Source organism: Salarias fasciatus, chromosome 6 (genome assembly GCF_902148845.1).
Source record: "Salarias fasciatus chromosome 6, fSalaFa1.1, whole genome shotgun sequence".
In the NCBI taxonomy this organism is placed as follows: Eukaryota; Metazoa; Chordata; class Actinopteri; order Blenniiformes; family Blenniidae; genus Salarias; species Salarias fasciatus.
Window position 1 is genome coordinate 39,577,714 of NC_043750.1, and position 13,886 is coordinate 39,591,599.

The window sequence follows — 13,886 nt, forward strand, 5'->3', positions numbered from 1 at the left end:
TGACGCAGTTTGTGGGTTGTTGCCGTGGTAACCGTGGCCCTTTTGTCCAAAGCCGTGGCCAGTGGATGTTTGACATCAGGCATGTTACATGTTCTGCAGATAAACATACATGCTCGAGTGAGGGTGTCAACCGTGTGAGAAATGAACTGCAAAACCTAAAAAAATAAGAATATTATTAACCTCATTTTGGACAAAAAGGCAAGTGACTTTTTAACTTGAGGTATTTTCTGTCTGCTAACACTACTTAGTGAGAGTATGAAGACAAATATGTTCAACTCACATACACATACGGTCTTCTCACCTTAACCCTAACCCAACAAGACAAACATGTCATTCTGGACCAAAATGAAAAAAATGTCAAAAGTACAAGCACCCATTAGTCTCACGCCACCATTTTAATGTACTGCATTAAATCCATGTTGGAGGGTGAACAGTGAAAATATGCACACAGGAAGTCTTTCATTTTAGAGGAGGACAAAAAAAAGAAAACATGAAAACAAGAAGGGGGGCACAAAAAAGGAACAGATGAAAAAAGGGGGAAAGAAAAAAGAAAACAGCTTTTGGCAACTTTACAACGGACTTACCAAAAGTCACATTTTTTACTTCGAGTAAACTCATTTTGTCAATGATAAAAATTGTTTAAACTGTGATAATAAGCTGGCTGATTTTTATTAAATTGAGGATTACATTTGAAAGCTTTCATTTGGGGCTGTCAGTTTTAGTCCGATTAATTAATGGAGAGCTGTCAATGACTAATTTTTTAAATTATGATTAATCGTAGGATTAGAGTTCAGGTTAGCAGGTGGTTCAAAGAAAAGAAAAAGAAATAGGACAGAAAAGTCATTTTCCTGTCATTAAGACTTCACTGCCTTTTCCTCCCTGTGCAGTGCAGGTGAACAATGAGGATCAGATTCTTCATTTGAAGCTTGGAAATGTGACAAACATCCTGCTGTGGACATGTTCTGGACTGTTCAACACCGATAGAGAAAACTGGCTTTCCCTTGAGAAACTCAACATTAAAATGTTTGGATGGTTCAAATTCCCTCCGGTGGGCTCACCACCCACCGAGGGAACCGTTGGAGCCAGGTGCAATGTGGATTGGGTGGCAGCCGACGGCAGGGTGCTCAGCGACCCAATCTCCGGACACAGCGAATAGCTCCAGGGACATGGAATGTCACCTCATTGGGGGGGAAGGAGCTTCAGCTTGTCAGAGAGGTTGAGAGGTACTGGCTAAATATAGCTGGGCTCACCTCCACACACAGCCTGGTGTCTGGAACCCCACCTCTCGAGAAGGGCTGGATTCTTGGCTATTCTCTTATTGCCCATGGTGAGAGGCGTCAGGCTGTTGTGGGTTTCCTTATAACCTCACAGTGTCACGCCCTGTGCCCCTGTGTCCTCGTGGAGGTGCTGGGGTCCTGTTCTGTTTGTCTGCCCTCATGTTCTCCCGCCTCGTTACTCCCTAATGTGCCTCACCTGCCCTGCCATGTATTTAAGTCCCGTGCTCCAGGTGTGTCTTGTCGGCTCCTTGTGGGTCTGTCTGTGTGCGTCTGTGTGCGTGCCTCCATGTCCCTGCCTGCACCTCCGCTCCGTTTGCCTTTTTGTTCCTGAGTTCCCGATTTGCCTTGAGTTCTGGATTCCCTTGTTTTGGAGAATAAAGACTTTCTTACCCTGCCTGGCTGCCTGCGCCTGGGTCCTTCCACCCCGCACCCGTGACACACAGATTAGCCACCATGTGTTTGAGTTCACCCCAGTGATCAAGAGGGTCATCTGACCTCCAGCCTCCTGTTTTGGACACTCAGGTGAAGAGAGGAGCAGCGCTATCAACCGATCACCACCTGGTGGTGAGTTGGATTCACTGGTGGAGGAGGAAACTGGACAGACTTGGCAGACCCAAACGTGTTGTGAGGGTCTGTTAGGAATGTCTGTCAGAACCCTTTGTCAGCACGGTTCTCAACTCCCACCTCCGGGAGAGCTTCTCTCATATCTCGAGGGAGGCTGGGGACATTGAGTCCGAGTGGACCATGTTCTCTACCTCCATTGTCAAAGCAGCTGCTTGGAGCTGTGGTCGTGAGGTCTCCGGTACCTGCTGTGATGGTGACCCCCAAACCCGGTGGTGGACACCAGAAGTAAGGGCTGCCATCAAGCTGAAGAAGGAGTCCTATTAAGTCTTGTTGGCTCGTGGGACTCCAGAAGCAGCTGGCAGGTACCGGCAGGCCAAGCGAATTGCAGAGCAACTGTGGAGGCAAAAACTCAGGTTTGGGAGGAGTTCGAGGAGGCCATAGAGGAGGAGTACCGGTCGGCCTCGAAGAAATTCTGGCAAACCGTCCGGCGCCTCAGGAGGGGAAAGGTCTCCACCAACACTGTTTACAGTGGAGGCGGGGAGCTGCTGACCTCAACTGGATATATTATTGGATGGTGGAAGGAATACTTTGAGGACCTCCTCAATCAAGTCTTCTGTGGAGGAAGCAGAGGCTGAGGTCTCAGAGGTGGACTCGTCCATCACCCAAGCTGAAGTCACCATGGTGGTTGGTAAGCTCCTCGGTGGCAAGGCACCAGGGGTGGACGAGATTTGCCCTGAGTATTGTAAGTCTTTGGATGTGCAGGGAAAGTCTTGGTTGACACGCCTCTGTAACATTGGGTGGCAATTGGGAACAGTGCTTCTGGATTGGCAGACCGGGGTGGTGGTTCCCCTTTTTAAAAGGGGGACAGGAGGGTGTGATCTAACCATAGGGGGAATCACACTCCTCAGCCTCCCTGGGAAAGTCTATTGGATGCAGGAGGAACAATACGGTTTTCGTCCTGGTCATGGAACACTGGACCAGCTCTAGACCCTCCATAGGGTGCTCGAGGGTTTGTGGGAGTTTGCCCGACCAGTCCACATGTGTTTTGTGGATTTGGAGAAGGCGTTCGACTGCATCCCTAATGGTATCTTGTGGGGGGTGCTTTGGGAGTACGGAGTTCAGGGCCCCTTGTTAAAGACCATCTGTATGACCGGAGCAGGAGTCTGGTCCACATTGCCGCCAGTAAGTCGGACCTGTTCCTGGTGCATATCGGACTATGGCAGGGCTGCCCTTTGTCACCAGTTCTGTTGGTCATTTTTATGGACAAAATTTCTAGGTGCAGCCAGGGGCTGGAGGGGGTCCAGTTCAGGGCCCAGAGGATTTCATCTCTGCTTTTTGCAGATGATGTTATCCTGTTGGCTTCATCAAACCTGGACCTGCAGCATGCACTGGGGCGGTTTGCAGCCGCGTGTGAAATGATGGGGATGAGAATCAGCACCTCCAAATCCAAGGCCATGGTCTGCCCTCTCCAGGTCAGCGGAGAGACCTTGCCCCAAGTGAAGGAGATAAAGTATCTTGGGGCCTTGTTCACAGTGGGGGATGGATGGAGGTGAGATTGACAGGCGGATCGGTGCAGCGGCTGCAGTGATGCGGTCGTTGTATTGGTCCGTTGTGGTGAAGGAGCTGAGCTGAAAGGCAAAGCGCTTGATTTACCGGTCAATCTATGTTCCCACCCTCACCTATGGTCATGAGCTTTGGATCATGACCGAAAGGACAAGATCCCGGATACAAGCGGCTGAAATGAACTTCCCTCATAGGGTGGCTGGGCGCTCCCTTAGAGATAGGGTGAGGAGCTCAGTAACCAGGGAGGAGCTCAGAGTAGAGCCGCTACTCCTCCACATCCAGAGGAGCCAGCTGAGGAGGCTCGGGCATCTATTGAGGATTTCTCCTGAACACCTCCCTGGGGAGGTGTTCCGGGCATGTCCCACTGGGAGGAGGCCCCGGAAAAGACCCCGGACACACTGGAGAGACTTTGTCTCTCTGCTGACCTGGGAATGCCTTGGGATCCTCCCGGAAGAGCTGGAGGAAGAGTCTGGGGACAGGGAATGTCTGGGCATCTCTGCTGAGACTGCTGCCCCTGCCACCCGGTCCCAGATAAACAGAAGAAAATGGATGGATGGATGGATGGATGGGTTCAAATTCCACATTAGTGAGTGTTTTCTGATGTGAAACTGCTCCACTCCGGTTAAAAGATTCAGGTAAAGCCGTTTCTGTGCATTAGATTGGTCATTTTGTGTATTGATTACAAGTTCAGAAATGATGCGATTAATTTTGGTCTGAGTTGTGGTAATTTGTTCAAAATTTGTAAGAAAGTTCTTTTCATTTTGAAATTAAAGCAGGAAGTCCTGACATTCAGCCTTTATTGATGTCACTCTGAATCATTGAATGAATGAATGAATGAATGAATGAATGAATGAATGAATGAATTTATTTATTTTTCGAACATGTATAAAAAGAAAAAAGATAAAAAGGAAAGTTAATGCAAATCAAAGAAAAAGAAAAAAACAAACCAAAAAAAACAAAACAAAAAAAAAACAACATAACAGCACAGTTCGAAAAAAGGAGTAGGAAGAAGTAAACACTTTTTAGAGATTCCTACCCCTTTTTAACTATTAACAAGTTTTAAAATCATACATCATTTTTGAACAGATACAAACATCCTGGACCTTAAACAGGCCGTATGCACCTGCTGTGCACCTTTTTGTATCAGTTTCATCACCATCATATTGATTACAAGCGTTAATTAAAATTCTTGGGCCCAATATTCTGAATTTTGTGGAACTCCCTGTAGACACAGGCTCCCCAGGCCAGCTCTCCAAATCCTCCTCTTTCTCTGCCTATAGCCCCCCGGCCTTTGTTGCCCTATACGATGGCACTGCTGACCTATACGAATAGACCACAAACACAACCGCATTCAACTCACGCATCTCTGTGGCTGCTCTGTGTATGATGTGCTGAGTCTGCAGGCAGCACAGAGCCACAAAGAGAGAGAGAGGGGGGGAGAGAGAGGGAGAGAGGGAGAGAGAGGGGACATTTGCCCAAACACAGGAGGCTTCACCCTCTCACCTGTGTGTCAAGTTCATCAGGCTTTGTCGGTGAAACACCATCTTTCCTCTACACAGCCAAAATAAAAGCAGAAGGATTTTTGCACAAGAGGTTCAAATTTACATGAAATAAAATTTTCAAAGCTTAATTAAGCAGTATACTCTTATTATGTGATCAAATGTAATCATAGTGTGAGTTATATGGATGGATGGATGGATGGATGGATGGATGGTGGATGGACACATATAATATAGAGACCAACCAAACATCAGCTTCAAAAATGATCCCTGCAAAAGATTAAAAGTTATTTGATGGATGAATGTGTTTGGCACAAAAAAAATGTACCTTCTAAATAGCCAGAAATTGAAAGTAAATATTTATACATTAGAGTAACATGAGTATGGGCGTACCTGATGAAGATTAACAGAGATAGTTGTTGAATACATGGTGTAAATTATAATTAAGTATAAATGAAATGCTCTTCTTGAAGAAACCGGTAATATTCCCTAATTACACTGTCGTTACGGCTGACCTGAACTTCGACTCCTACAACACTGAGTTCTCACAGGAAAAGATCTTCAGATTGTTTTTAATAAGTGAATTATTTTCACATTTTTTCTGTTACACATCTTTAATCAATTTATTTTGATTATATAATGTTTATATTCACTAAAAGATAAAAACAATACAACAATAAATATGAGTACTTTAGAGATTACGTGACCTGTTAAAGGCATTTTCAAGCAATAAACAGACAAACAATATGGAAAAAACAAGTTAAACAGGCTGACAAATAGAAATAAAATGACTTTCTTTTACGTACATTTGACTTTTGAAGTGAAAGGGTATTTTATTTTGAACTCTCAAACCGGAAGTCTTTCTCTCTCCACTTGATTGATGCACAGCTGACCTCGTGAGAGGGGTCAGCACACGCACGAGCATTCCGCGTGGACGCCCATATATAACGGGGCTGCACGTGCTGGCGAAAGTCTAGTAAAGAGGATTTTAGAGGAGCGCGAGGACGGCGTGCAGGTAAGACGGAAAAGTTCAGAGAAGCTTCCAGAATTTTTACACTTTTTCCTGCTGAAATGAAATATTTTATTTCTCTTTTGTGTGTTTAATCCCGGATATAAAATCATATAAACTCTTCAAGCATCTTTGTTTACATTTTAGAACTGTAAAAGTAAGAATTACTCTTTTTTTTCTTGTTTTTCCTTTTTTATTCTTTGACTTTTAAACACAAAAAAATTTTTGATTATTTTCAAATTTGGTGTTTTCTCAGATGATTGCATCATATAGTGAGGAATAAATGTGATTTTTTTTTTTTTTTAACTTGTTTTCTTCTTTTTCACTTCAGAGATGTACAGATTCACAAAAACCCACATGACCTCCCCCATGTACATCCCCAGCATGGGCATGGCCCCTTTCTTCAAGGTGAATTAACTCACATCCAGCAGTAAGGGAAGGAAAGCGGCGGCCTGTGGAGGAGCTGATCTCTGTGCCGCCCTGTGTGCAGGTGACCGTGTTCGAGCAGGAGCATTTCCAGGGCAAGTGTCTGGAGTTCACCACCGAGTGCTGCAACATCCATGACTGCGGCATGGACAACATCCGCTCCATCCGGGTGGAGAGTGGAGCGTGAGTCATACAACCTGTACGCCTGCAAGTCTCTGTGGACAGCTGACTCTCAGTGTGTGTGTGTGTGTGTGTGTGTGTGTGTGTGTAGAGAGAGAGAGAGAGAGAAGAAGCATCCATTCACCCACGTTAAAGCTCCTACATGATGTATGAGAAACTCCAGTGTGAGAAAACCTCCATTTACCATCACCTGAGGAGCAGCCAAGGTCCTTTAGCTGCCCGGAAATCCGTTTCAATGGCAAGATTCTGTCTTTGTGCGGGTTATTCAGTCATCAGGAAGTGATCAATCCAGGCCATTAGAGTGTTTTTGTGGCTTGTTGTTCCATCTCTCGTCTCCCATTCTCTATGTGTGAAGGGAAATGTCAAGATTTCACTGAGGAAGACGTTCTTTCAGATTTTACAAACCCACACCGGGACGAGATTGAAAGAAACACATAAGATAAGCTTTATCTACATTTCTCCTTCTTTCTCCTCTCATTTCACACTTTTTTGTCTTTATTGCAACAATATCAGATTTTTTTAATGGTGTTCGTCTATTTTCTCTGCTGCGTTGTCCAGCGCAGGGCCACACAGGGAATTTTGATTTAATTATTAATAAAACAACAAAAAAAGCCCATTTTTCACATTCTGTAGCTTTAAAATGTGTCTCAGCCAGGGGTGTCAAACATGAGGCTTGTTGGCCAAATCTGTCCCGCCAAACCACCATCTTTTTGTTTCAGCATCTTCCTGTTCTTCCTCTCAAACCTTTATTGGTGGAGCGTAAAGTATCTTAGCATTTAAAGTAATTTTGTAGAAAAATTGTTTTTCCCCCCTGTTCACATCGTATTTAATGATCTGCGTTGATCAAATTACAGATATGTCAACATGTGAACATTTGTCCCAGCTTTCAAAAATAACATATTTAAGCTCTTTTCTTGTTGTTTATTTGCACAGATCAGAGAAAGAACCCTCTTTTTCTGACCAAATGTGGCAATGCTGTGCTAAATGTGGAAAAGTTGACCTTTAAAAAGAAATGCTGGGATATTTTTTCTCCATTTAAACATATTTTAATTTGAATTTATTGAATTATTAAGTGACATTAAGTGAGTAAATTTGTCACCTGCTTGTTAAACATAAATACAGTGTGATTATATTATGATAAAGGCTTTATTCATTTTTTATTTATTAAACTCAAAAAGTCTTAAAATATATTACAGCCACGAGGTTAAAATATGAAAGTATTTCACTAAGTGTGGTTTATTACTGTAGAATTGGAAGTGAGAAGAGGCAGAGGACAGATGATGGATGTGAAGAGGATTTCACAGCAGTAGAAATCCTTCAGTAATCCTCCGGCAGACTCAGTGACTGCAAACGGCCTCCAGCTTCCACGTTTACTCGGTTTTCCAGCTCAGCTCGCTCAAACGTCGAGTTTCTTCTGGGTTGAGAAAACCTGGAGTCCCGTCAGACGACGGCTCGGGGAGAGCTCTGCGTTTTGTTTATTCTTAACCGAGCGTGTGAACCGACTCGGGTCGCCCTCGGAGTCTTGACGCACATCAGCGACGGCGCTTTGAGCTGCGAGTGGCTCCGTACGTAACAGGCCAGGCCTGAGTCACGCCGGCTGAGGCCCGCCGACGTCCAAGTGCTTCTCCAAACACCTGCTGACTGCAGATCTCTCTTCATCGCATCGCGTAGAAAAAGTGTTTCTGAATTCAGCGCTGGCAGGTTGTCATTAAAGTGCCGAACCTCGGAGCTGATCCGGTTCAGTCACTTCATAGATCGGTGCCAGACAGCCGAGGTGTGAGACAAATCAGTCTAAAACTACCGGGGCAGATTTCTCTGAGATGAACTGAATTTCTGTGCAGCTCAGCCAAACCTGTCTTTTTGTAAGTCAACACTGGAAACTGACTGAGTTTTTAAACATAACAAAGGTTTACCGGGTCCAGATTCACTCGTTACATCCCTCCAGAGCTTCGCTCTTAAAGCTTAATGCTTTTCAGAAGGTCTCACATGTAGTTACGCAGATTACGATGAAATTTATTGGTCTTCAAATTCTTTCATAATGTGGGAATGTTTCCCTGGTGATGGACTGGAAACCTGACGAGGTTATTAGATGCAGGGATGGATGGATGGAGGGATGGAGGGATGGATGATGGATGGATGGATGGAGGGATGGATGATGGATGGAGGGATGGATGACGGATGGATGGATGGAGGGATGGATGATGGATGGAGGGATGGATGACGGATGGATGGATGGAGGGATGGATGATGGATGGAGGGATGGATGACGGATGGATGGATGGAGGGATGGGTGATGGATGGATGGATGGAGGGATGGATGATGGATGGATTACAAATCTCATGCACTCATCATAATCTGATTTGCGATCTGAATAACCCTCCTTCAGTTCTTTTCAATGCCCAAAAAAATATGATAAAAGTTAGCATTTTTAAAATCAGACATTGTGATGTTTGAGCGATAGATAATAATTTTCTGGTCCTACTGCAACAGAATGAACCATGTGATGATTGATCTCATGCACTGCAAAAAAAGAAAGGGAAAATTTCCTTTTCTGGAGGAAAAATATTCAGAATACATGACTTCTTTAGTTTTTGTTTAGTTTATTTCAAGTACTTGACAAAATACAATTTAAAGAGAAGAAAAAAATCAAACTGAATCGATTGATTAGAACTGGAAAGGGAATGTGAAGAAGAAAACTTGATGAATCCAGTTCACCTCACAAGTGGTTCAAACAAGAAAACATTAAACATTCCCATCCGAAGTGTAGATGAAAAAAATAGAACAAGGTTTGCTGGTGTCACCATGGCAACAGTATATCACATCCCATAAACATAGCATGGCAACAATAACAACTGACCTACCAGCAATGGAACGGAAGAATACTGGAAGGTGAAGAGCAGCAGGCAGAACAACAGTCACATGTCAGTATCCCAGTGTTCATGATGTACTGTGTTCCTGAAGCGGAGCCAGAGTGGGGGCAAGGGGGCGGTCGCCCCAGGGCCCACAGGGTCATAGGGCCCCATTTCATGTGATGTGTTCACATGTACTCGTGAATAAATTATTATAATAAAATGTGCAGTGTGTGCCAGAAGGTATACCATATGATTGTGGGCTCCAATTTGCCAATTCTTACATTACGACTGTCCATGAATGCATCAGAGCTGTAAGCCAGCGCTGATTGGCTGTGCGACATGAAGGAGTTTTTTTCTTTGCACTTGATCTGGACTCTTTGGAGGGAAGTTAAACAGTATGTTAAACACTATGCTAGCTGCTAGCGGTACTACCCAAAACCTAACATCGGAGCCACTGGTGAGTCAGTGAAACCTTCAAAAATATTATCTTTATCAGAATGCTGTGGTCTTAAACACCTGCCTACTTGAATGTGCCTTGTGTTGCTCTCAACTATGGGAGACCGCTGAGTCTATTTTTTTCTAATATACGTGAATTCCAAAAGATATAGATAGCTGTGTCTATATCTATCTGAATAGATTGTGTAATTTTAGACCAGCTGTGTTCATTTTATATTTAAGCTGTATCAAAGATGGTACAGATTTAGCCCGTTATCTGAGCTTTCAGCACCATGGACAGCGGACGCTCTGAGATTGACACCTGTCAGGCTGGATTTGTTTCAGTGTGTGTGTGTGTGTGTGTGTGTGTGTGTGTGTGTGTGTGTGTGTGTGTGTGTGTGTGTGTGTGTGTGTGTGTGTGTCTTTGTGTGTGCGTGCGTGCGTATGTGTATTTGTTCTTCAGAACAAGTTTGTGAACTGGTTTGTGACTTTATTCTGCTTTCTGAGGCATATAGGTTTGCTTGGCTCAATAAAAGTGAGCATTAGTGTGTTGTTTGATGGTAGCATGAGGGATTGTTTGAATGGTAAAATTACTATCATAAGGGCCAGTCGAGAATGCTCCGCCCCCTCTGTACTGAGACCCACGCTCCGCCTCTGACTGTGTCTTTATACTGGACCAGAAATGTTCATACTACACTTTAAACCGGTTGATGTTTTGCTAATTGTTGAGCTGGTCCAGATTCTCTCTCCACACAGACACACAAAAATCTTTGCAAATGGTTCAAAACTCAGGCACATCTTTAAAAACAAATGTGGTAAGTTCAAATAAACATGAGCTCCATCATCACAACTTTCAGCATTTACACTGCATGCTCGACGTTCCACATTTATCAAGTTAAAAAAACATTGAAGGAATTTTCACAAAAGTACAAAATCTTCGATGTTGCCTTGATTGAGAAAGCAAAGAATCTCAGTTTAAGAGAATGTTTCTGGAGCATACTGCACCTTATAGAGGCTAATTTTTAGCTAAAAAGGCAAATAATCTTTTTAAAAAACATAAATGGGACCATCTATCCCACCTATGTGGATCATCCATGTCAGGATGTCACTGTTCTGGGTCTGATCCCATCAGCGGGTGTTAATTTAAAAGCAACCGCCTCAAACAGATGAGGGAGGAAACTGGACTCTATCAGGAAACGGGGGAAAAGAGGAAGAAACTCTCACTGTGTCACTGTGAGTTCAGACTGTTCACCCAGAGGTTGATATCAATGAATGTAACTACAAAACTCACTTTAAAGAAAAAAAACAGCAGCTTGTTTGAAAATGAGCTTCAGATTTTAGTCATTTGTTGAAGAGAGAGTGAGGACAGGACACTCTCTCTCTGTCTGATGTGTCTCCTGGCCGAGCTGACCTCCGACCCCTTGCCCCCTCTCTGCCTCGCTCTGGTTTCCAGCTGGGTCGGGTTCGAGCACCACGACTTCCAGGGCCAGCAGTTCATCCTGGAGAGGGGCGAGTACCCCAACTGGGAGAGCTTCAGCGGCGCCCTGTCCTACCACACCGAGCGCTTCATGTCCCTGCGGCCCGTCTACTGCGCTGTGAGTGGGGGAGGTGGTGGAGGGGGGTGGGGGTGGACCTGAGCCAGCGGTGAGCGACACGAGGAGTCCGCCGTCTGACTCCGCCTCTCTGCTCAGTCCCACCGCAGCAGCCGCATGACCATCTTCGAGAGGGAGAACTTCACGGGCCGCAACGCCGAGCTGTGCGACGACTTCCCGTCCCTGCAGGCCATGGGCTGGTTCAGGCCCGAGGTGGGATCCATGCACGTGCAGTGCGGCGCGTAAGTCCATGCCTACACACACGTCCGGATCCCCGAGGGTCAGAGGTCGGCGGGTGGCATGTGTCTAACTCTTCATCTCCTGGCAGGTTCGTGTGCTACGAGTACCCCGGCTACAGGGGCCAGCAGTACATCATGGAGTGTGAGAGGCACAGCGGAGACTACCAGCACTGGAGGACCTGGGGGTCCCACTGCCAGACCCCCAAGATCCAGTCCATCAGGCGCATCCGGCACTGACGGGTCAGGACCCCCGGAGTCCGCCAGTGACGGAGCAGCTACCTCTTTACTCCAGCACCACTCAGACGTCTCCCCGCCGTCAGCGATGCTTTTGAAATAAAGTTCAGGCCCAGAGGGCGAAACGTCGTCTCTGGTTCCCGGTCTGGTGATTCAGGTGACGGTTATTAACGACACGTGACTCTAAAGGTTCACAGAACGCACATCATCACGGCACGAGCAGTAAAAACAGCGTCAGATCATCACAGACCAGCAGTTTGGGACAAACCTGTGAATTCAGCTGAGATCAGTGGAATGAAGACGTGAAGGCAGCTGAAGGAAATGTGTGTCAAACAGTTACAGATGAGTGAGTTTAAAAGAGCCTGTCTTTGTTTTCAGTTTGCGTCCTTATGAGTGTAACTTATGGTTTTTGCTTCGTTGTTCGGAGTTAAATCAGTGTAGGGGTGATAGAGAGGGACGACACAGACTTCCTGTTCCAGGAACAAAACATTTATTTATACACATTTTCAAGGCATCTTGAACCTGTTTTTAATTGGTTATATGCACATACATTTGTTATGACAGTGATCGTTGAGTTATTTATTTGAACATATCTGGTTTTCCTGTCTTCTTCTTATTGTTCGGATCAAAATAAATAAATACCACAGAATTAAAAGATGAAACCAAACTGGACAGGAGAGGAAAGAAGCCCAACAAACTCAAATGAAAGCGATCGCTTCAATATTCTACTTAAATGAAAATAACAACAAATGAAGGAGCCACAAGCAGAGAAAATCAGAGATTTGGACAACAAATGGTTACATAATTTAGCCGTAAAGACGGTCGAACAGGAAGCTTTTTAAATGTTGCTTTGTATATATTCAGTCTGAAACCATTTTACCGCATATGAAAGTAGATGGAATTGGTTTAAACTTTAAACTGTTGTTAATGTTTATAGGGTGTGTGTGTGCGTGCGTGCGTGCATGCGTGCGTGTGTGTTTTGTTTCATTACATAAACAACCAGCAACGCCACCTCATGGTCCAACATGCTCACTGCATTGGTTCGGTGATTCTCTAGTGGCTGTGTAAAGGGACTTCATTTTCAAAACCTGTTAACATGAAACTTATTGAAACATTTCATAAACAAGACCTTGTGTATATAAAATACATTATTAAAAAGACAAAAAGAGACTTTATTTATTTTGTTTATTAAACAAATGAGGAGAAACTACACACAACTGCCTTTAAATGTCGGCTGTAAAAGTTAAAAACCTGAGAAGTCCTGACATACTTTCCACCTCTGTTTCCTTTTTCCTCATCTCATATGTACAGATTGAAGGAATTAGCACATTACACAACAATTACTGCAATCAACCGGGTTTCCATGGGAATGAGGTTCGACCGTCGCCACGAACTCAACTTAAAGTTAGTCGCGTTGACAACACGCCGCCCACTCCAGGGACCGGTGACAGCAGTTAGCTTCAGACAGCCTGAATCATCGCTGTGTAGGTATCTACGTACATATCTGTGTAACTAGATAAAAGTCACCAGAAGGCTGATACAAGTTGTCAGCTGAAGCAAACTGAAACACATCGGGATCAGTGAAGCGGCCGTTCATCTGCAGTTCACCGTTTCACACCTTCTGAAACACTCGGAAACGGACAATTGTCAAGACGCTCTTCCATTTGTGACTCATCGAGACGAGTTTACAAGACCAGAAAATATCACAAGAGCTGTTGGAAAATAAAAAAGTATTGAGATATTTTGATTTTATGAGTGAATCCAAATATTTCTGTGTCTCAGCCTGGAGGAAACGTGACGCCGTTTTCATTTCATCTGTGGTTTAAATGTTCATTTAGTCCATTTAACCCTTCGCAGGACCAGTGACCACGTCTGCTTCAAACTGCTCACAACACAAACGCGGGCCTTATGTTTGACACCCCTGATCTAGACCATGTCAAAGTCCCCATGAGAGGAGCTGGATTATAACAGCTCTGATGCTCATGTAATTACTGACAGAACATGAAAATTACAAT

General features: G+C 44.5%; 1 protein-coding gene across 1 annotated transcript; it reads left to right on the forward strand.

Moving 5' to 3' along the window:
* The first annotated feature begins 6,245 nt into the window (after window positions 1-6,245).
* LOC115390478 (beta-crystallin A1-like) lies at window positions 6,246-11,874 on the forward strand. The gene is made up of 5 exons (XM_030094356.1): window positions 6,246-6,320; window positions 6,403-6,521; window positions 11,260-11,401; window positions 11,498-11,640; window positions 11,727-11,874. The coding sequence occupies exons 1-5, from the start codon at window positions 6,246-6,248 to the stop codon at window positions 11,872-11,874; spliced, it is 627 nt and encodes a 208-aa protein (XP_029950216.1).
* The last annotated feature ends 2,012 nt before the right edge of the window (window positions 11,875-13,886 follow it).

Excerpts from the sequence above, each read along its gene's own strand:
- LOC115390478 (XM_030094356.1), top strand. The coding sequence starts at position 6,246 with ATGTACAGATTCACAAAAACCCACATGACCTCCCCCATGTACATCCCC. Across the intron at positions 6,522-11,259 it reads ATCCGGGTGGAGAGTGGAGC|CTGGGTCGGGTTCGAGCACC; the intron begins GTGAGTCATACA and ends TCTGGTTTCCAG. Across the intron at positions 11,641-11,726 it reads ATGCACGTGCAGTGCGGCGC|GTTCGTGTGCTACGAGTACC; the intron begins GTAAGTCCATGC and ends ATCTCCTGGCAG.